The sequence below is a fragment of the Bos taurus genome, chromosome 9 (assembly GCF_002263795.3).
Source record: "Bos taurus isolate L1 Dominette 01449 registration number 42190680 breed Hereford chromosome 9, ARS-UCD2.0, whole genome shotgun sequence".
Lineage (NCBI taxonomy): Eukaryota > Metazoa > Chordata > Mammalia > Artiodactyla > Bovidae > Bos > Bos taurus.
In genome coordinates, this window is record NC_037336.1 from 40,930,648 (window position 1) to 40,953,055 (window position 22,408).

The window sequence follows — 22,408 nt, forward strand, 5'->3', positions numbered from 1 at the left end:
GCTATGACCAACCTACACAGCATATTAAAAAGCAGAGACATTATTTTGCCGACAAATGTCCATCTAGTCAAAGCTATGGTTTTTCAGTACTCACATATGAATGTGAGAGTTCGACGATAAAGAAAGCTGTGTGTCGAAGAATTGATGCTTTTGAACTGTAGTGTTGGAGAAGACTCTTGAGAGTCCTTTGGACTTCAAGGAAATCAAACCAGTCCATCCTAAAGGAAATCAGTTCTGAATATTCATTGGAAGGACTGATGCTGAAGCTGAAGCTGAAACTCCAATACTTTGGCCACCTGATGCAAAAAAAAATGACTCATTGGAAAAAACCTGATGCTGGGAAAGATTGAAGGCAGGAGGAGAAGGGGACTGCAGAGGATGAGCTTGGTTGGATAGCATCACTGGCTCTATGGACATGAGTTTGAGCAAGCTCCAGGAGTTGGTAATGGACAGGGAAGCTTGGTGTGCTGCAGTCCATGGGATTGCAAAGAGTTGGAAACGACCAAGCGACTGAACTGAACTGAAGAGTGTTGTGTAAATGGAATCATGCAGTCTTTATGGGTTGAGTTTTTTTTTTTTTTTTTTTTATTCTTCCAATTTTATTTTATTTTTAAACTTTACATAATTGTATTAGTTTTGCCAAATATCAAAATGCTGGATGCTTGGGTTGAGTTTTTTATTCACACAGTTCTCTGACGATTCATCCAAGTTTTGGGGTATATCAACAGTTTTGTTCCTTTTTATAACTGATTGCTGTTTCATGATATGAACATACTTCAGTGTATTTACTCAGTTTCAGAAAAACATCTATTTCTGCTTTATTGACTATGCCAAAGCCTTTGACTGTGTGGATCACAATAAACTGTGGCAAATTCTGAAAGAGATGGGAATACCAGACTACCTGACCGGCCTCTTGAGAAACCTGTATGCAGGTCAGGAAGCCACAGTTAGAACTGGACATGGAACAACAGACTGGTTCCAAACAGGAAAAGGAGTACGTTAAGGTTGTATATTGTCACCCTGCTTATTTAACTTACATGCAGAGTACATTATGAGAAATGCTGGGCTGGAAGAAGCCCAAGCTGGAATCAAGATTGCTGGGAGAAATATCAATAACCTCAGATATGCAGATGATACCACCCTTATGGCAGAAAGTGAAGAGGAACTAAAAAGCCTCTTGATGAAAGTGAAAGAGGAGAGTGAAAAAGTTGGCTTAAAGCTCAACATTCAGAAAACTAAGATCATGGCATCTGGTCCCATCACTTCAAGGGAAATAAATGGAGAAACAGTGAAAACTGTCAGACTTTGTTTTTTTGGGCTCCAAAATCACTGCAGATGGTGTTTGCAGCCATGAAATTAAAAGATGCTTACTCCTTGGAAGGAAAGTTATGACCAACCTAGATAGCATATTCAAAAGCAGAGACATTATTTTGCCAGCAAAGGTCTGTCTAGTCAAGGCTATGGTTTTTCCAGTGGTCATGTATGGATGTGAGAGTTGGACTGTGAAGAAAGCTGAGCACCAAAGAATTGATGCTTTTGAACTGTGGTGTTGGAGAAGACTCTTGAGAGTCACTTGGACTACAAGGAGATCCAACCAGTCCGTCCTAAAGGAGATCAGTCCTGGGTGTTCTTTGGAAGCAATGATGCTAAAGCTGAAACTCCAGTACTTTGGCCACCTCATGCAAAGAGGTGACTCATTGGAAAAGACTCTGATGCTGGGAAGGATTGGGGGCAGGAGGAGAAGGGGATGACAGAGGATGAGATGGCTGGATGGCATCACTGACTCGATGGACATGAGTCTCAGTGAACTCCGGGAGTTGGTGATGGACAGGGAGGCCTGGCGTGCTGCGATTCATGGGGTCGCAAAGAGTCGGACACGAGTGAGCAACTGAACTGAACTGAACTGAACTGAAAGGACATCCAGGTTGTTTGTAGTTTTTGGTTATTGTAAATAAAGCAGATATAAATTTTCATGAAAAACAAGAAGGAATGAAATCTGGTCACATGCTACAACATGGGTGAACTTGAGGAGATTCTAGTAAGTAAAACGAAGCCAGCACAAAAAGACAAATACTGTATATCCTATTTATATGAAGTGTCTAAGAGTAGTCTAATTCAGAAACAGAAAGTAGAATGGTGGTTGCTTGGGGCTGGGAGGAAGAGGAAATAGGGTGTTGTTGAGTAGGCAGAGAGTTTTTTCATTTTTGCAAGATGAAAAAGTTCTGGAGATCTATTTCACAACACTGTGAATATACTGAACACTGATGAATCATACACTTAAAAATGGGTCAGATGATACATCTTATGTTATGTGTTTATTTATTTATTTATTTTTACCATAGTAAAAGTAAGATAGTTCAATGTTTAGTCCACTTATTTGGTTTCACAAATGAGGAAACGAAAACTGAAAGAGGTTATGTGACTAAAGCAATATCACACAGAGATATTGGTGTGATATCTCTTTAATATCACACCCCTCTTTAACTAGTGTTAAAGCCAACTCTTTTGACAACTGTCACTAATGAAAGCTAACAGGATATAAAATCGGGCAATTAGATTAGACAATTCCAAATAAAGCCTTCATAGTGAATCCATTGGAGAAGGAAATGGCAACCCACTCCAGCGTTCTTGCCTGGAGAATCCCAGGGACGAGGGAGCCTGGTGGGCTGCCGTCTATGGGGTCGCACAGAGTCAGACACAACGGAAGCAACTTAGCAGCAGCAGCAGCAGTGAATCCATGGCTAACATTTTTTAAAAGTGGAAAGAGTTCAATTTTCTGAGAACAGAATTTTATCTACAAGGAAACATGGTTACTTTTTTACCTTCAAAAACTTTGCTTGGAGTTGCATTAATACATCTATTCTTCTCCGTTCTTTTAGTTTGGTCAAAAGCTTCTTTTGCCAAGGATCACATTTTGGCTTAATCTAGTGGACAAACACATACACACAACTTAAATATAACAGAATGGTTCTCAATAAAAGTTGCAAATAAAGAGAACCAAGGACTTTCTGAAATGGGATCTGGCCTCAGTGGTAGTTTTCTAGAGCATGTGAAGTCTTGGCAAGGGTCTGTGTGGATTCTCAGGTCTGTGGAGGGAGAGGGCAACAGCAGTTCCTACTGGTACCTGGCCTGAGACGCAGTAGCTCCATCTAGAATGACACGGCACCATTTGCTGGCAGAAGGGACCTTAAATCCATCAGTGTTGGGCACTGCACTAACTTTATGGGGCAAGAGAAGTTTGCCCACAAAATCTCCTTGTGGCTCCACATGTAAAACTTCACCTTTCATGTTAGCAAGCTGTATTTCAAAAATTAGTTCTTGAGTACGTCAATGTACTCATAACTTTCAAATTTAGATCTAGCTCTAAGCTCCAGCCTGTTATATCCAACTATCTCCTTGATATTTATACTTGAATGGCAAGTATAATAATTTAAAACAGAAAGTCCAGCTTTCCTTACACCAACCACCTATTTGCCCAAGCCCCAAATTTAGGAATAACCTGTGATTTCTCTGCTTTCCTTCCATCCATCTTTACCACATAAGATGTTTCCTTCGTGACACAGTTGATCCTCATTATTCATGGATTTTGTATTTTTGGATTTGCCTACTCACTGAAACTTCTTTGTCATTCCCAAATCAATACAGAACTTTCCTGAACATTCATGGACATGCACAGGATGGTTGAAAAGTTCAAGTCACCCAACCCCACATTCCCAGCCGAGGACAAACAAGGTGACATTCACCTATTTACTACTTATTTGAGTGTGTACTATAAACAAATGTTCTTTTTATGGCCTAATTAGTGCCAGGTTTTTATACTTTTTGTGCTTTTCATTAGTAATTTCACTATTTAAAATGGCCTCCAACAGGGGGCTGAAGAGCTGTCTAGTGTTCCTAAGTATAGGAAGGCTGTGATGTGTCTTGTAGAAGGACAAGTGTTCAAAAAGCTTCGTTCAGGTATGAGTTATAGTGCTATTGGCTATGAGTTTGATGTTAATGAATCAACAACATATATTGAATAAAGTCTCTTCAAATAGAAACACGTATAAAACTAGTTATGTATCGATCAATTGATGAACCTAACCTTTTATTTCCCCTATGAAAGTGGTTTAGGATTTGTTAATTCAATATTTGTGGCAACTTTACAGAACATAACTCCCCTCAAACAATGAGAATCAACTGTATTTACCACTATCTCAAATCAACTCATTTAACCTACTCACTTTTGAATAATTGTGAATTGTGTCTCTCCAGCACCATGGGCCATGTATGACACACAGAATGCAGTCAGTAAACAGTTCTGGACTAAAAAACTGTATTTACACAATTCAAGTATAACTTTGAATGTTCTTTATTCTTGCCAAGTAGCCCAGGTCACTAACAACAAGGAGTTCTGACTCAATCAGATCAGATCAGATTAGATCAGTCGCTCAGTCATGTCTGACTCTTTGCAACCCCATGAATCGCAGCACGCCAGGCCTCCCTGTCCATCACCAACTCCCGGAGTTCACTCAGACTCACGTCCATCGAGTCAGTTATGCCATCCAGGCATCTCATCCTCTGTCGTCCCCTTCTCCTCTTGCCCCCAATCCCTCCCAGCATCAGAGTCTTTTCCAATGAGTCAACTCTTCGCATGAGGTGGCCAAAGTACTGGAGTTAGAGATGGGCAAAAGAATATGTGAGAACTTCCAGAAAAGGTAGATCAGCCTGGCTAACTTCAACAGACTCAAGGCAGGAAGGAGCTGGGGGATGGTGGTACACAAGGCCAGGTTTTCTAAGCCGCCTCTCCTAAGTCAGGCAGGCACCTACCCTTGCTCCCAGGGCACAGTTTGTTGAGGGCATTGAGGAGAGGGGATAGTAGGCATCTGATAGACCGGATGCTGCCAGGTTGTCTGGCCTCCCTGGAGAACACTCTGTGACATGGCTGACATCATTTACAAGTGACCGTCACCACAAGGCTCCTTACCTTTATAAAGGAAGTCCAGTTGGCTCCCTTTTTCAAGGCCCTACGAGGTCCTGCCAAATTCAAATTTTCCACTTTAGCTATCCCAGCATTATAGTCTGGAAACGTTTGCATTCTCTGTTGTTCCATGAAGATGCTTTGAAATTTTGGGGAAACCTAAACAGGATGGAGAAAAGAGAAGCCCAGGGGCAAAAAATAGTCTCAGGCTGAAGGCAATTTCAAGAACAGGTACTGACTGCCTCTGAAAGAGTCTTGGAGTCAAACTATTTTATACAACATGATTCTGTGACAGTAATAGGACTTAAATGTAAATACCTGAGGGGCACATGCTTTCCAGTCAGCCTATTACTATAATTATGTGTGTGTTACTTGTTCTGAATACCCGCTCCAAAGATTGGAAATAATGTAATATATTTATTTATATATATATTTAAATGGACCCTCAATGGGCAGTAGATTGTCTTTCTTTGGGAATACATTCCCTTTTCCTGACCACCTGGTAAATGAGAAAATTTAAGGGTTAGATAAATCCTGCGCCCAGAAGCCTGACCAGGACATTGCTAGAGAGAAGAGTCCAGATGCTGGGACCTGTTAAAACTCCTTACGGTACATCAATCATACCCCTCGCATCTCAGTTCCAGACTGAGGCTTTCTATGATATAACTGCCTACTGCTAAGATGAAGACACTGCGTGCTCCCTTCTTGGGTAGACCCAGCCTCCCTGTGCAACTGCCTTTATCAGTGCACCAGCCACCTGCATCACGACTTCCTCAGTGCAAGGAGAGCTTGTGGAGGGAATCTCAAGAATCTACCCCATGTTGATGGTTGCAAAACAATGTGAATGCTCTTACTACCACTTAGCTGTACACTTAGAAGTGGTTAAAAGGGTAAATCTTATGTATATTTAATTACAGAGGAAGAGAGAGAACCTGACACACACTAGGGCCTGAAAAAAAGTTTCCGGAATGAGTAAGTTCAATGAGACACAGAGCTAAAGATTCTTCCAGTTAATGCTGGTACTTTCCAGGCTGTGTTATCCAATACTATTGCTCCTAGCCATACGTGGCTATTTAACATTTAAATGCGAATTTATAAAAATTAGATAAAATTTAAAATTTAGTTCCTCATTTACACTACCCAGTGTTTCACAGTCACATGTGACTGACTAGTGGTTACCACATCAGACAGACACAGATCATACCCATCAGTGCACAAAGTTCAATGAGATGGTGCCAGTCTAAGCTAGAGTGGCAAACTTTTTCTTAAAGGGCCAGATGGTAAATATTTTAGACTTTGAAAGCCACATGGTCTCTGTTACAACTACTCAATGCTGCAGTTACAGTGTGAAAGCAGCCACAGACAGTACATAAATGAAAGGGCATGGCTGTATTCCAATAACACTTAGCTTTAACAAACACTAGGAGGTGGGCTGCGGGCTGTAGTTTGCTGACCCTGCTCTAGGGCTTTGGAAAACTAAAATAAACACTCTTCCTGTTTATAGAAATTTGTCCTACACAAAAAAATGTGTTGTAATGTGATTATCTTGGGAGTACAATTAGCACTGCACATAATACTGTTACAAGAAAATCAAAAGTGGAAACTCTCTCTATGTGAAGACAAGCTGTTCTTTGGGGAGAAGGCTGCTCTGTGGGAGAGTTCTGCAGCCTCAAGTTCTTTTGTTATCACTGATGACAGTCTACTGTGCCATAACCTATCTTTATTTATTTGGACTCTTTTCAACACTGTCTTGGTCTGATTCTGGTTTGGGTCTATCATAATACTTGCTGATAATGAATGAGGGTGAGGATACTCCCATAGAAGCACTCTATACTGAAGACAGTGCTGCTACTGATATGAAAAGAAAGACAAAAGCTAAACATCACCACCTTCAAAGAAACCAGAGGACATGTGATACCACTGGTTCCAGTGAGCTTTAAGAGTCCGTGTTACATAATAAAAGAAATAATCCCAGTAAAACAATGCTGGAACAAATACACATGGATGTGAAACTTCAAGGTAAAAGTAAATGGTGATATAGTAAGTAAGTAAGTAAGTAAGTGGTTCCTTCTTACACAAAGGGTGTTCAAAAACATACAGATTTGATCTTTGCCTTTTTGGATTAATCAACTTATTATTTTTACCTAGCAAATACATATATGTACAAATATTATACACCCAGATCTAGAAAAATATCTTTTTGTTGAAACTCTGGCTAAAAAGTTTATTATTGTAAATTTGAGGTTCTCTGTGTATAATCCTATTTTTTTCCCTTTGAAACAAGTTCTAATATGGCTTTGGATAATATGATTTTTTTATTCAAGGAGGTGCAACACCATGAGACAGCAGACTATGACTGCTTAACTTTAAAAATCACTACACAATATACACTGTACTGAATATAAAGCATTTTGCCAACTGAAGAGCTATTGGTACACTTTCTGAGAATCAAAGGGCTTTAGACACTAGACAACTCCATACTAAAAAAAAATGCCAAATCTTGGCTATGTTTACATCATCTATTATGGACTACAACCTACCATTTTCTTTAAATTCTGCAGAAAAATAATCCTACAATCCCTCTGGGTTGGATATTCAAGGGTTTCAAAATTCTAACAGAGAGAAAGTTCAACCGCTAGTCTAAATCTCACTATTACTATTATATTTTATCACGGCAGTGTGAATATCCAACTTCATGACAGATACTAGTATTTTCTTTCATGAACACCTATATTTGCATTAAGAAAGAATCCATAAAGTACCAAGGCAAAAAGTTCTGTCTCCTTAGAAGCATCGCTCAGCTCTTCCACGTCATAAGAGATACTGAAATGCGAGAGCAGAAGCCTCAGCTGAGGTTTCAGTTCTTCTGTTTCTGTTGTGTGTTGGGGCAGAACGAAAGCAGTTTCTGTTCTCATTGGCCCTGAAAATATCCAAAATCAAGAGCATTAACACCAATGAATACCGGTCTCAGAGAGAAAAAGGAGAGTCCTTTGAGAAAACTGAAGTCAGGGCCTCTTCCATGGATGGTGAGGGCCATTCTGCTTCATGCCCAGCCTTCTCTGCCACAGTTTGTAAACTGCACACACTCAGCCAGGCCTATCTGACGAACTCCTGGTGCTGGTTTTCTGGGGGAGGTAGTTAGGACTCCCCCTTCTCGTAGCCTGCAGGAGAAATCCAACAGACCCTTTGGGGAATGACTTAGTGAGAACAGAACTACCTGTAGTCCTTTGGGGTAGACAAAGAATATGACTTCCAAGTTAACAAATCAGGAGAAGCTGAGAACGTTCACCTCCTTTCGCCTGGCTCACTCTTACACATCTCTAAGCACCCAGATTGGACTTCCCATTTGAGATACCTTCTCTGATTCCCCACAACAGGGTTGGCTGCCTCTCCAGGTGCAACTGGTAAATTCATCACTCAGAGTAAAAACCTGATCAGATTTCTAAGTCATCTGTAACATAAGGTAAGGGTAAGAAGACTATTAAATTGATTCAGATAAGGGAAGTCTCTAAAGATCATGTAAAACTAAAAAGGAAGGGACTCTGCTCAATGTTATGTGACAGCCTGGATGGGAGGGGGATTGGGGGGGAGAATGGATACATGTATATGTACGGCTAAGTCTCTTCACTGTTCACCTGACGCTATCACAACATTGTTAATTGGCTATTAACCAATACAAATGTTTTTGGTATTTAAAAAAATAGAAATGAAAAGTTTTCAATCCTGGGGAAAAAAATGAAGGTGACCTTAGTGATCACTTGATCTAAAAGGCTTATTTTGGAGATGAGTAAATTGAGGCCCAAGGAGATGAAATGACTTAAACATGTAGGCTCACAGTGAGGCTACAACAGAATAGGCCTAGAGCCCAGTACTCCAAACTTCAAGTTTATTGCTTCCCCCCCCCCCTTAATTGTCTAGCTATAAAGATGGAGATAATAATTTCTAAGAGAAGTGTTTGTTATTTTTTTCCACCAGAAAATATTAGATTAACACTTGTTAATTAAGAAGATAAAACTTTTGGAAATTCCCTGGCAGTCCAGTGGTTAGGATTTGGTGCTTTCACCACCGGGGCCCAGGTTTGATCCCTGGTCAGGGAACTAAGATCCTATAGACTGCATGGCATGGCCAATTTTTTTTTTAAGATATAATTTTTTGGTACATAGAAAAATTTCAAGCAAAATCAGGTGCACACGTGAAAAATCACAATCTTTTCTCCACATTTCCTAAGGGGAAAGAAGACTTCTTACCTGAAACACTGGCATTCGTAGAGTCTGGAGATGCAGAACCCTGGATGTCAGGGTCAGTGTCATCAACAGGAAACTTCATTTTCCTGACCAACCTCAGGGACTTCGTCAACAGCTACACTCAGAGCTTTGGAGATGGGTAAATACTGGAGAGCCTACAGAAGGGGACAACCAAGGGGCTACATGTCAATTCAGTTCTCAAAGAATCTTCAGACTTTGTTTCAGGAGCAGCTCTTTGGTTTGACAGAGGAGGAAAGAGGCGGAGGTGGGCCTCAGTAATCTGCTCAATCATGAAGGGCTAAATCTGGAGCTAGGGACCTTGTGTTGTCATCCAGGCAGGCCTACCTTGATCAATGACCCATAATGAGCAGGGCATCATGTGAGGTGCTAGAGATACAAAAATAAGTAAGACATGGACCAAATTCAAAGAGTTCAGAGTTTAGTAGGGGACCAGGACTTAGAAGCAGATCATTACTATGCCATGTGACAAGGGAGAGATGATTCAGAGGTAGACCCCACAGTGACTGATTGGGGAAGGGTTGATGTCAGGATGATGGCCAGGAGTCATGGTTGGTGGTATCACTAAGATGAGGTGTAGTGGAGTAGGAAAAAATTAGGTGGTAAAACAGCAATCTTTCTAAAACAGAATGTGGTCACATCACTCCGTTCTGATGCCTGTATCTTGCAGTAGGGCCTCTCCTCTGTGACTCTCTTTACTTTGTGATTATACTTATCACATTGTATTTAAGTTGACTTAAATACAACTTTAAGTTATATTTAAGGACTTTACTTGCCCTTTTTCCTATCATCCTGTGACTCACATTTTGTTGCTGCTGTTCAGTCACCAAGTCATGTCCCACTCTTTGTGAACCCATGGGTTACAGCACTCCAGGCCTCCCTGTCCCTCACCATCAGCAAAGATTATATACTCCCATTGGCCCAGGATATGTCCCTGGCATAAATTAGACCCTCACTAGAGGTTGCTGAATAAAAAAAGTGGATCTACATTAGAGAGCATAAATCCAGAACAAGAGGCTGAAAACAAGAAATCATAGAGTGAATACAAAATAGTGTAACAGAGACATCTTTGGGTAAGCTAAATGGAGTGATTTCATTACAGCAAGGTTCCAAAAGAAAAATACTTTCAAAGGTCTCAAAGAAAAAAGCTAGTGACCCATTACTTTCCTGTTGTTTATAAGGCAGATGGAATACAGAAACTGACAACCTCAAATTAGGTGGCAGGTGTGAAGAAAACAATGTCCTGACCATCCTGGGAAGGCAATGCATCGCCATGTAACTGTTTCACGTACCTGCACATAGTGGTGAATAATCTTGAGTGAGTGTAGGTGACACACTAACCAATTTGTGTAAATAGTCAGGTCTTCCTGTGTCACTAAGTTAGGAGTGTTCTTTTTTCCCATAAGGAAGTTTTCTCGTGCAACAGACAATCGATCAGCTCTCTGAAGAGCATCATTGTATTCCTGCATAATGTAGACAACTTGTTTCTGTTTAAGAGAGATGCCAAGACAGAAGTTGATGATTTGCAAGCCTTATTCTTTGTGTCATTTGCTTCCAAGTATAGTGTATTACTGTTTGGGAGCCAAATAAGCTCTTGTAATATTAAAACTCTTTCACATTTTGAATTTGACTAATAAGGACAGCAATCAGTCATATTCTCACAACTCTGAAGGAAACTGACCCTAGCAAAGAGTCAGTGCATAAGAAAATTTAGTAACTGGAGTTGGCTTCTTAGATTTTTTAGCTATAGCCTATGAAGAAAAATAAATTTTCTATAATATAAAGCCACCCTCAAATCTCATTCTTAAAAATAGTACCATTATCTTCTGCCACAGGGAGAAATGGCAAGTAAGGGCATCCATTAGTTCCTTTACCATCTTTAACCACCACTTAAAGCATCGACAAGATATATTGTTTGTGGAGATGTAAACTGGTGCATCTAGTGATAATATGAAAACAGTATAGAAATTTCTCAAAAAAGTAAAAATAGAACTACCATACTGATAACAGCCACTATGGAGAAGAGTAAGGAGATTCCTTTAAAAACTAGAAATAAAAGTACCATATGACCCAGAAATCCCACTACTCGGCATATATCCTGAGAAAACCATAATTTAAAGAGACACATATATCCCAATGTTCATTGCAGCACTATTTACAATAGCCAGGACATGGAAGCAACCTAGATGTTCATCGACAGATGAATGGACAAAGAAGTTGCAGTACATATATGCAACGGAATATTACTCAGCCAATTAAAACAGGAACAAATTTGAGTCAGTTTAACTGAGGAGGACAAACTTAAAATCTATTATACAGTGTGAATTAAATCAGAAAGAGAAAAACAAATATCATATATTAATGCATATATTTATATACAGAATCTATAAAAATGGTACTGATAAAACTATTTGCAGGGCAGAAATAAAGACAAAAACATAGAGAATGGATTTGTGGACATAGTAGGGGAAGGAGAAGGTGGGATGAATTGAGAGATTAGCACTGAAACATACATTGCCATGTTTAAAACAGATAGCTACTAGGAAGTTCAGAGAAGGCAATGGCACGCCACTCCAGTACTCTTGCCTGGAAAATCCCATGGACGGAGGAGCCTGGTAGGCTGCAGTCCATGGGGTCGCTAAGAGTCAGACATGACTGAGGGACTTGATTTTCACTTTTCACTCTCATGCATTGGAGAAGGAAATGGCAACCCACTCCAGTGTTCTTGCCTGGAGAATCCCAGGGATGGGGGAGCCTGGTAGGCTAACGTCTATGGGGTCGCACAGAGTCGGACACGACTGAAGTGACTTAGCAGCAGCAGCAGCAGTAGGAAGTTGCTGTATAACACAGGGAACTCAGTCTGGTGCTCTGGGATGACCTAAAGGAGTGAGATGAGGGGCTGGGAGGGAGGCTTCAGAGGGAGGGGATATATGTATACTTATATCTGATTATTGTTGTATGCAGAAACCAACACAATATTGTAAAGCAATTATCCTCCAATTAAACATAAAAATTAAAAAAAAAATAGAACTACCATGTCATCCAGCAATCCCATTTTTGGGTATATATATCAAAGAAAACAAAATCAGTATTTTAAAGCGATATCTGTATTTCAACATTCCATTGCAGCATTATTCATAATAGTCAGATATGAAAACCTAAGGGTCCATCAACAGATGGATGAATGGATAAAAAAAATGTGGTAAAAATACATACAATGGAATATTATTCAGCCACGAAGAGGAGGGGAATCCTAATATTTGTAATAACATGAATAAATCTGGAGGACATTATGCTAAATGGAATAAGCCAGACAGAGAAAAAGACAAATACTGTGTGGTATCCCTTTATATGGAGTCTTAAAAAAAATGTCAAACTCAGAGAAGCAGAGAATAGAACAGTGGTAACCAGGGACTGGGTCTTCGGGGAAAAGGGGAGATGTTGGCCAAAGGGTACACATTTACAGTTTATGTAGCATGACTAAGTCTAGAGATATAATGTACAGGCATGATGACTAAATAAATAATAGCATTGACAACGTTAATGACCATTTTGTTTCATCATAGAAAATAGCCCATTGATTCTGTTCATGGGCTTCCTACCTTGTAAAAAGGATAAAGTTGCTCCATGATCTTACTGTGATGGCAAAATCTCTTCCACCTAAGCATGTGTAAATATTTACTCTGGGCCAGCTGGGTAATTCTCTCTGTATAATGCTTTAACAACAACAACAAAAATTAACGAGAATACAATTAGGAAGGAAGGAAGGAGGGGTGTTCTCAGTCGTGACTGACTCTTTGCGACCCAATGGACTGTAGCCCGCCAGGCTCCTCTGTCCATGGGATTCTCCAGGCAAGAATACTGGAGTGGGTTGCCATTTCCTCCTCCAGGGGATCTTCCCACCCCAGGGATTGAACCCATGTCTCCTACATTGGCAGGTGGGTTCTTTACCAACTGCACCATGGGAAGACTGGATTAAACCTTAAGAACAGAAATAATAGGAAAATAAGTTTGGCTGTTTTTAAAGGATCTACCAATACTTTCTACATGAAGATCATAAAATTAAGAAACCTGGCTCAATATACCATTCAAATTTAAATAGATATTTTGTCAATCCAACAGATTATAATTTCATCTATCAGTTGTTGAAATTTTAACAGTGACATAAAAGCCTATAAAATTATCTAAAGCTAAGCTTAAAATTTTTTTAAAAACTGAAGTTTATGAATCTAAAGTACAAAGAACATTATAAAGGAGATTATAGCTTTTAACCTTAGATCAAGAATTTTACTTATACTTAAGTGTAGTCAAATGGAGAAGGCAATGGCACCCCACTCCAGTACTCTTGCCTGGAAAATCCCATGGATAGAGGAGCCTGGTAGGCTACAGTCCATGGGGTCACTAAGAGTTGGATACGACTGAGCAACTTCACTTTCACTTTTCACTTTCATACATTGGAGAAGGCAATGGCACCCCACTCCAGTACTCTTGCCTGGAGAGTCCCAGGGACGGGGGAGCCTGATGGGCTGCCATCTATGGGGTCACACAGAGTCGGACATGACTAACGCGACTTAGCAGCAGCCACAAGTGTAGTCAAATAAGCCAATTTTTAAAAAATGTTATTTCTGATAAAAAATAATACTGCTATGATGGAATAAGTAGGATCAGATGCACCCTTCTATCATAAACCATTAGAAAATAGGGCAAATTACACAAAGCAACTGTTTACTGACATGCAACAACAGGCAATGCAGAACTCTTGTCCTTGAGAGAAAGGAAACAAATGAAATGAGCTCTGGTTTTCTGTCTGAAGAAGGCAGTTTTTGAACTAGAATAGGAAATCAGAGCATGATGGTCTCTCTGAGTTAAGGATAGAGAAATCAAATTTGGAAAGCTGAGTCAGCTGGAGTTGACAGGGCAGAGTAATGGAGAGGAGAAAGTTATGCAAAAAAGGGCTCCAGAAACCTACACAGAGATTTCTGAGTTCTTTGCTGACTATTAAGCACTGCATTGCAGAGGGTGGAACTCCTTGAGGCTGTGCAAAGAATATCAAACTAGGGAATTGTAAACGGAACATTTCTCAGAGTTCAGACAGAACTAGAAGACGTTCAACTTTCAATCTGACAGAGTAAAGAGTCCTCACTAAATACCTGCGGCATTCAGCAGAGACACAAAAGGGGTGACAATTTAGTAAGAAGAATAAACTATGTCTGGAGTAAAAGTTACTCTAAACCTGCTCTAGGAAAGCTTCAAGACCAAGCCTTGTAAGTGTGAAACTGATCTATAACTTAATTGCCTGCTAGAATGAAGTATAACATCCTTAAAGGAATATAAAAAAAATCAGCATTCAGCAATGTAAAACTGCAATGCCTAGCCTCTAGGAAAAATTACTAGACATGCAAAGAAGCAGAAAAATATGACCTATAAGATGGGGAAAAATTAATGAAGAGAAACAGGCCCAGAAATGGCACCAGTGATAAAATGAGCAAACAAGGACTTTAAAGGAGTTTTTATTACTATGCTCAGTATGTTCAAGAATTGAAAGGAAAATGTGAACATAATAGAGAAATGAAAAATAGTTTAAAAAGTTAAATAGAGCTTTTAGAAACGAAGACTACAATATATGAAATAAAAAATTCATTGGATAGGATTAACAGCAGATTAGAACTGGACATGGAACAATGGACTGATGCAAAATTGGAAAAGAAATATATCAAGGCTGTATATTATCACCCTGCCTACTTAACTTATATGAAGAGTACATCATGCTAAATGCCAGGTGGGATGAATCACAAGCTGGAATCAAGATTGCCAGGAGAAATATCAACAACCTCAGATATGCAGATGATACCACTCTAATGGCAGAAAGTGAAGAGGAATTAAAGAGCCTCTTAATCAGGGTAAAAGAGGAGAGTGAAAACCTGGCCTAAAACTCAACATTCAGAAAACTAAGATCATGGCATCTGGTCCCATCACTTCATGGCAAACAGATGGGGAAATAATGGAAACAGTGACAGATTTTTTTTTTTTTTTTCTGAGCTCCAAAATCACTGTGGATGGTGACTGCCCCCATGAAATTAAAAGATGCTTGCTCCTTGGAAAGAAAGCTATGACAAACCTAGACAGCACATTAAAAAGCTGAGACATCACTTTGCTATATACATATAGTCAGTGCCATGGTTTTTCCAGTAGTCAGGTATGTAGTGAGAATTGGACCATAAAGAAGGCTGAGTGCAGAAGAATTGATGCCTTCAAATTGTGGTGCTGGAGAAGACTCTTGAGAGTCCCTTGGACAGCAAGGAGATCAATCCAGCCAATGCTAAAGGAAATCAGTCCTGAATATTCATTGGAAGGACTGATGCTGAAGCTGAAACTCCAATACTTTGCACATCTGATGGGAAGAGCTGACTCATTGGAAAAGACCATGATGCTGAGAAAAATTTAGGACAGGAGGGGAAGGGGGCAACAGAGGATGAGATGGTTGGATGGCATCACAGACAAAGGACATGAGTCTGAGCAAACTCAGGAGATAGTGAAGGACAGGGAAGCCTGGCATGCTACAGACCAAGGGGTCACAAAGAGTCAGACAAGACTTAGCAACTGAACAACAATAGGAGCAGCAGAGGATTAGACAGTGAAGAAGAAAAGGTTAGTAAACTTGAAGATATAGCAATAGAAACTATACAAAATGAAGCATGGAGGGGGGAAACAGAAAAATTTAACAGAGCCTCAGTGATTTATGGAAGATATGAAGTGATTTAACATATATGTCTAGGCTTCTCAAGTGATGCTAGTGGTAAAGAACCCACCTGCCAATGCAGGTAGATGTAAGAGACACAGGTGTGATCCTTGGGTTGGGAGGATCCCCTGGAGGAGGGCATGGCAACCCATTCCAATATTCTTGCCTGGAGAATCCCATGGACGGAGGAGCCTGGCAGGCTGCAGTCAATAGAGTGCAGAACAGACACGACTGAAGCATGCACGAATGAAATGTATATGTCGCTGCAGTCCCAAAAGGACAAGGAGGGATATAAAATACATTTGGAGAAATAACAGTTGAAAAAACTTTTAATTGATAAAAATGATAAAATCACAATCCAAGAAGTTCAACCAACTCCAAGCAAGAGAAACACAAAGAAAACCTCATCAAGGAACATCATAATCAATAGCTTAAAACCATTAAGAGAAAATCTTAAAAGCAACCAGAGAACAAAAGAATAAAAAGTATTAGGAAATGGAAACAATGCAAACCAGAAGACAGTAGAGCAACACATTTAAAGAGATAAAAGGGAAAAAATATCAGCCTAGAATACCATATTGAACAAATATACCTTTCTAAAATGAAGGCAAACAAAGACCTTTTTTTTAATTCAAACAAATACCAAGAGAATTTGGTCCTTGGCACATCTGTTCTACAAGAAATGTTAAATTAAGTTCTTTAGGCAGAAGATAAATGATAACATATGGAAACTTGGATTCTACCAAGCTTTTTCAAAGCTTTTGCCCGTCTAGTCAAAGTTATGGTTTTTCCAGTAGTCATGTATGGATGTGAGAGTTGGACTATAAAGAAAGCTGAGTGCCAAAGAATTGATGCTTTTGAATTGTGGTGTTGGAGAGTCCCTTGGACAGTAAGGAGATCAAACCAGTCAATCCTAAAGGAACTCAGTCCTGTATATTCATTGGAAGGACAGATGCTGAAGCTGAAACTCAATATTTTGGCCACCTGATGCAGAAAAGTGACTCACTGGATGCCAGAAAAGATTGAAGGCAGGAGAAGAAGGGGACTGCAGAGGATGAGATTGGTTGGATAGCATCACTGACTCTATGGACATGAGTTTGATCAAGCTCCGGGAGTTGGTAATGGACAGGGAGGCCTGGCATGCTGAGGTCCACAGTGTCGCAAAGAGTTGGACACAACTGAGTGATTGAACTGAACTGAAGCTTTTTCAGCCTCTGCACTATTGATGTTTGGGACTGAATAATTCTTTGCAGTCAAGGGGTGGTTCTGTGCATTGCAGGATGTTTAGCAGCATCCCTGGCCTCTACTCACTAGAAGCCAGTAGCAACCCACTGCTGCTGCTAAGTCGCTTCAGTCGTGTCCAACTCTGTGCGACCCCATAGAGGCAGCCCACCAGGCTCCCCCGTCCCTGGGATTCTCCAGGCAAGAACACTGGAGTGGGTTGCCATTTCCTTCTCCAAAGCATGAAAGTGAAAAGTGAAAGTGAAGTCGCTCAGTCGTGTCCGACCCTCAGCGACCCCGTGAACTGCAGCCTTCCAGGCTCCTCCATCCATGGGATTTTCCAGGCAAGAGTACTGGAGTGGGGTGCCATTCCAACCCACTCCCCTCCCCAAATCATGACAGCCAAAAATGTCTTGCCAAGCATCTCCAACCTTCACCCTCCCCTCCTTTTCTCTCCCACGAGAAACACTGATACACACTAAGGAATGAAGAGTGCCAGAAATATTAGGGAAAGAGAATCCTGGATGAAAATAATGACATTAGTTTGACTTGCAAACAAAATCTGAATACTTTTGTTTCTGTATGATTTATTATTAGTTAATTGCTAACTTATTACTTATTAGTTAGTTGCTAATAATCTACTTTGTATGCATAGTGAGGTTGTAACTCAAAACACAAGAGTAAAGAACAATTAATTTTTAAAATCTAAGCAGTACATGCTTATTATAAATTTTTTTTAGTTTTAGAAAAATTATAAAATTTTAAAAATAATTTCTATCATAAAAAATTTAGAAAATGCATAAAAGCAAAAAAAGGAAATTCATTGTTTGCCATTCAAAGACAGTAATTACTAACATTTTGGCCTATGTCTGCTCTTCAAGTGATTTTTCTGTACACTACATGACCATTATTGTAATATACATACACACATATGTTTTTGTTACCTAATATTACATAACACAATAATTCTTTATGCAGAAAATCTTTAAAGGCAGAACAATAATCTATCAAATACCATACTGTTTTTCTTAACTCTCCTATGATTAGACATTTAGGCAACTCCAATTTTTTCACTTTTATTATAATGCTGCAATAATGATCATTATGGAATATCTTCCCCCCACTCCCCATGTTGTGAGTTATTTTCTTAAGAGAGATTTCCAGAAATATCTTCCTTAGGTCAGCCAACAGTTTTTGAGGTCTGCAACTATCTTAGTCAATGTTGTATTGCTTCCTAATACCAGCACAGGGAGTAACTAGTAGAAACTTTGCCAATTGTCTAGCGACTGTAACTAAGCTGAACTTAAATGGCATGTTGTAGCTGTTGTTCAGTTGCTAAATCGTGTCTGACTCTTTGTGACCCCATGGACTGCAGCACTTCAGGCTTCCCTGTCCTCCACTATTTCCCGGAGTTTGGCATGGGTCTCTAGCAAAGAAGAGCATTTATATGAACCAAATTCTGCAAACCATACATATAGAGAATATTGTACCCTGGCCAGAGGACATACCAGAAAGCCAATTTTGTTCATACATTTCTACTAAATTTCAAATCTCCTTTTCAAATTACAAAATGACTCTTACCTGCAACAGAAGCAAAGGTAAATTTTCAGGAGTGTACTCTCTCCTTAGGCAGCTCTCTAGCTCCCTCTGCATGACATCTGATTGAATAACAAGGGACTTTGACTCAGCCACCTGAACCCCGGAGAACAGAGCAAGCAAAGAAAGGGAAAGAAGGAAACAAAACAATCAGTGTCTATGACAGAAAATGACATACAATTTCTGATCGCTTTTATATGTTATGCTGTTATACCTAAGATTTCAAATAATTATTTTTAACATCATAAATCAAGGAACTGTAAAGTTGAACACTCTACAAAAATCAGATATCTCTGAAGGATTGGCCTTCTCTGGTCCAGCAGTGAGCTGAATGTTTTTTCTTCGTAAACATTGTCAGTAAGATCAGCTGCTTGTTTACAAAAAGTTTTCCTTGTCAAGAGTTTCCAACAATTTAGCAAATCCTAATTCACTGTGGTATTGAAATAGCCCATTGTTTTACTCACCTGTAAAGTTTTCTTTAGGGCCAGTTCCCTTTCTCTTCTAAAGTAAGAGATGTCCTTCGGCATTCGAACAGAGCTGCAGAAAATTTTATGCAACAGAAGTTGTAATTATAGAAGCTATTATAAATCAGATTAAAGACTGTTGCTATTGTTTAGTCGCTAAGTCAAGTCTTATTCTTTGCAACATCATAGACTGCAGAGCACCATGCTTCCCTGTCCATCACTATCTCCTGGAGTTTGCTCAAACTCATGTTCATTGCGTCTGTGATGCTATCCAATCATCTCATCCTCTATCACCCACTTCTCCTCCTGCCCTGATTAATCTGCAACTCCACAACTGCTCATTTCTAAATAAACATATTACACTGGATTATTGGTGGCATGTAAAGGCCACAGGCTTCTGTCTTAGAATCTCTCTTGTGTATACCTCATTCCTGTTAAACCTTAACTTGGGCCAGATGTCCTCTCCTTCTAGTCTTTCCTTTTACCCCAACTTATCTCTCTAGAAAGAGAGACAGTGGTGAGGACGTTTCTTACTCCTACCCATAGTTCCTTCTATAATCTCATTTCTAACAATTACTGTGCTTATCAGACCTCTATCTCATCGATTTTATTTGACACATAAAATAAGTATTATTCAAACAAAACGTTTTTATTTTTGTGTTCTAGCTCAGTTATCTGGAGGATGAAAATGACCCTTATATATCAAACATGAACTACTTTGGAAATTATTTTAACCAAATTTTCTGCTTCAAAAAATGTATTCATCTCTAGGAAAAACACTGCAGAAGTGCTTGCTTAAGCACCCTCATTGACTGTTGTCCAAGCCTAACCATGAGGAAGGTGTTTGCACCAGGGACTCTGACATAAGGAAGTACAAGCAGCATTGCCCTGGGGTCTGATAAGAGGTGGGACCCTGGGTCAGAAAGAGGGATCCTCTCCACATTGGGTGTAAGATACACCCCAGGGCTTGGTCGCTTCGGGAACATTAAAACCATGGTGCAAATGTTACTGTATTAAGATGGGACTCTTAATACAGACTCTTGCAAACACTGGCAAGGGGACCACAGGAGATCATTCTGGAATACATGTGAGAAATGAGATTTGAAGGTGATTGTAGTCAGTAAAGTTCAGATTAATATTGTTCATGTGACCATTTATCAGTCCTCCTTGAATAAGTTTTAAGGGAAGATGAAAATAGATTGTTAGTTTATACACTTGTCAGCAGTTCACCCCACTGGAATCATGGTCCTGTTTCTCAAAGGAACACCAGGCTGACAGTCAGAAGGCCTCCCAATCATGTGGGACTAAGAAACCCATGAGCCAGCTATGTTGAATTCCCAGCTGCAGTTGGAATAATGCCTTCTCTTATCTCATGTCTTGGTTTTGATGAAAAAAGATACAAGTTTTGAAAGGGCCTTGAGGGTAAAAGCATGAATAAATCAAAGGTATAATTTCTGTGATTACTGGGTACCTGTATCCTGGCTACAGCCTCACAGAGATGGAAAACCAGTAACCACCTAGAAAGGGGACCAGCTACTAAACAGGCAGTCAGGGAAACAGAAGAAACCCATTCTTTCCCTGCCCTCTTGTCTTCTAATTCTTTGGCATGCTGGGAGTTTGGGTGGGATTCAGGGTTCAGCTCTCTGACCCTCTCTTGCTCAGATCATGCCTTTCCTCTCAGTTAACCTCAAAGTGTCTGTGAATGACCTAAAGAGTTCAATTGCTATCATTGGCAGCATTTACCTGTAGAATAGTTCTTAATAGAACATCATTTTGCAGAATTCACTATCAAATACCTCATATTATTTTTGTTTTGAAATTTCTCATCAAAATCAAGGTCAAATTCAGTTAAAATATCATTGGAGAAAATAAGGTTTCATTGACTATGGTTTGTATAATAGCTTCTGGAATCTTAAGACAATGATATGTGTGAGATGGAAGAGCACTTTTTCATTTTCTTTGGTAGCACATTGCCTCTAAATGCCTTGACGATTCTAGAATATAGGAAAGCCTTAAGGGCAGCAGTCAAGCCTGAGCTTGAGATGCTGCCAAATGTCCAAGTAAAAAGGAGAGGGGGGCTCTGATGGAGATTATGGGATGTGAGTAGTGGTTGAAGCTCTTGAAGACCATGCCTTCACACTGCCACTATTTACCTGTAAGTTTGATGAGCTGACCCCTGGAGAGTCCATTGTTCTTCTATCTCAGACTTCAGTTCAGTCAATTGTGTAGCCAGTTCTTTTTCCAACACCTGGATCCTTTCTGTGGAAGCGATCTTATAAATTTCATCCATGGTTTGCAATTACTAATTTTCTGATCCCTGAAAAAAAGAGCACAAAACTTGTGGCTGATTCCATTGGTGACCATTACCCAGTGTGTGAGACTTTGTCTATCATTGTCCAAGAAATCACGTCAACTTTGTGGAAATTACAACTTTTTGTAATTTGGAGAAACAGCTGGATTAGACTATCATTTATGAGTTAATCACTATTTGGTGAATAGTAGAGAAAATATAGGTTATATCTCCATTGATCATCTTTATTCAGCCCAGTTCACCTTTAGAAATATCTCTATTCCAGCTTTGATTGTGCTGCTGCTGCTAAGTCGCTTCAGTCGTGTCCAGCTTCGTGCCACCCCAGAGACGGCAGCCCACCAGGCTCCCCTGTCCCTGGGATTCTCCAGGCAAGAACACTGGAGTGGGTTGCCATTTCCTTCTCCAATGCATGAAAATGAAAAGTGAAAGTGAAGTCGCTCAGTCGTGTCCGACTCCTAGTGAGTCCAATTTATTAAATGAGATTGGATCCCCCCTGCCTGACCTCCATTGTCTTCATAAAGGCTTGTGGGGCTTACACACTAAATGTTTGAGTGGTGGTCACTCTGCTTTCTATCACTTCTGCTGGAACAAATAATAGGTATGTACAGGATCCCTCTACATGCCGAAAGCATATATCCGTAACTTTTTTGAAGGCATGAGCTTCTGACCAGAGGGAATAGACTGTGGGTGGAGAGCTGTGTAACATGATCATCATCCATGTAACTTTTGGACTCAGAAGAAAATCATGCTTATGTATATGAAAGTATTTTCTTAATTTTAAATGCTTATATTTGTCCTATACCTTTTATAAATAAAATAGTTGATGACCGCACCCTCCCCTACTCCCCACCACCA

General features: G+C 39.8%; 1 protein-coding gene across 1 annotated transcript; it reads right to left on the reverse strand.

Moving 5' to 3' along the window:
* Positions 1–587: 587 nt before the first annotated feature.
* On the reverse strand, positions 588–22,381 carry LOC112448040 (putative uncharacterized protein C6orf183). Its single transcript, XM_059889864.1, has 9 exons — positions 21,396–22,381; positions 19,243–19,315; positions 18,764–18,874; positions 12,825–12,938; positions 10,515–10,709; positions 9,208–9,359; positions 7,723–7,880; positions 4,967–5,119; positions 588–2,924 (listed from the first exon to the last, which is right to left on the reverse strand). Exons 1-6 carry the CDS (start codon positions 21,530–21,532, stop codon positions 9,270–9,272), a joined length of 720 nt encoding a protein of 239 aa, XP_059745847.1. The 5' UTR covers positions 21,533–22,381; the 3' UTR covers positions 588–2,924; positions 4,967–5,119; positions 7,723–7,880; positions 9,208–9,269.
* Between the last annotated feature and the right edge of the window lie 27 nt (positions 22,382–22,408).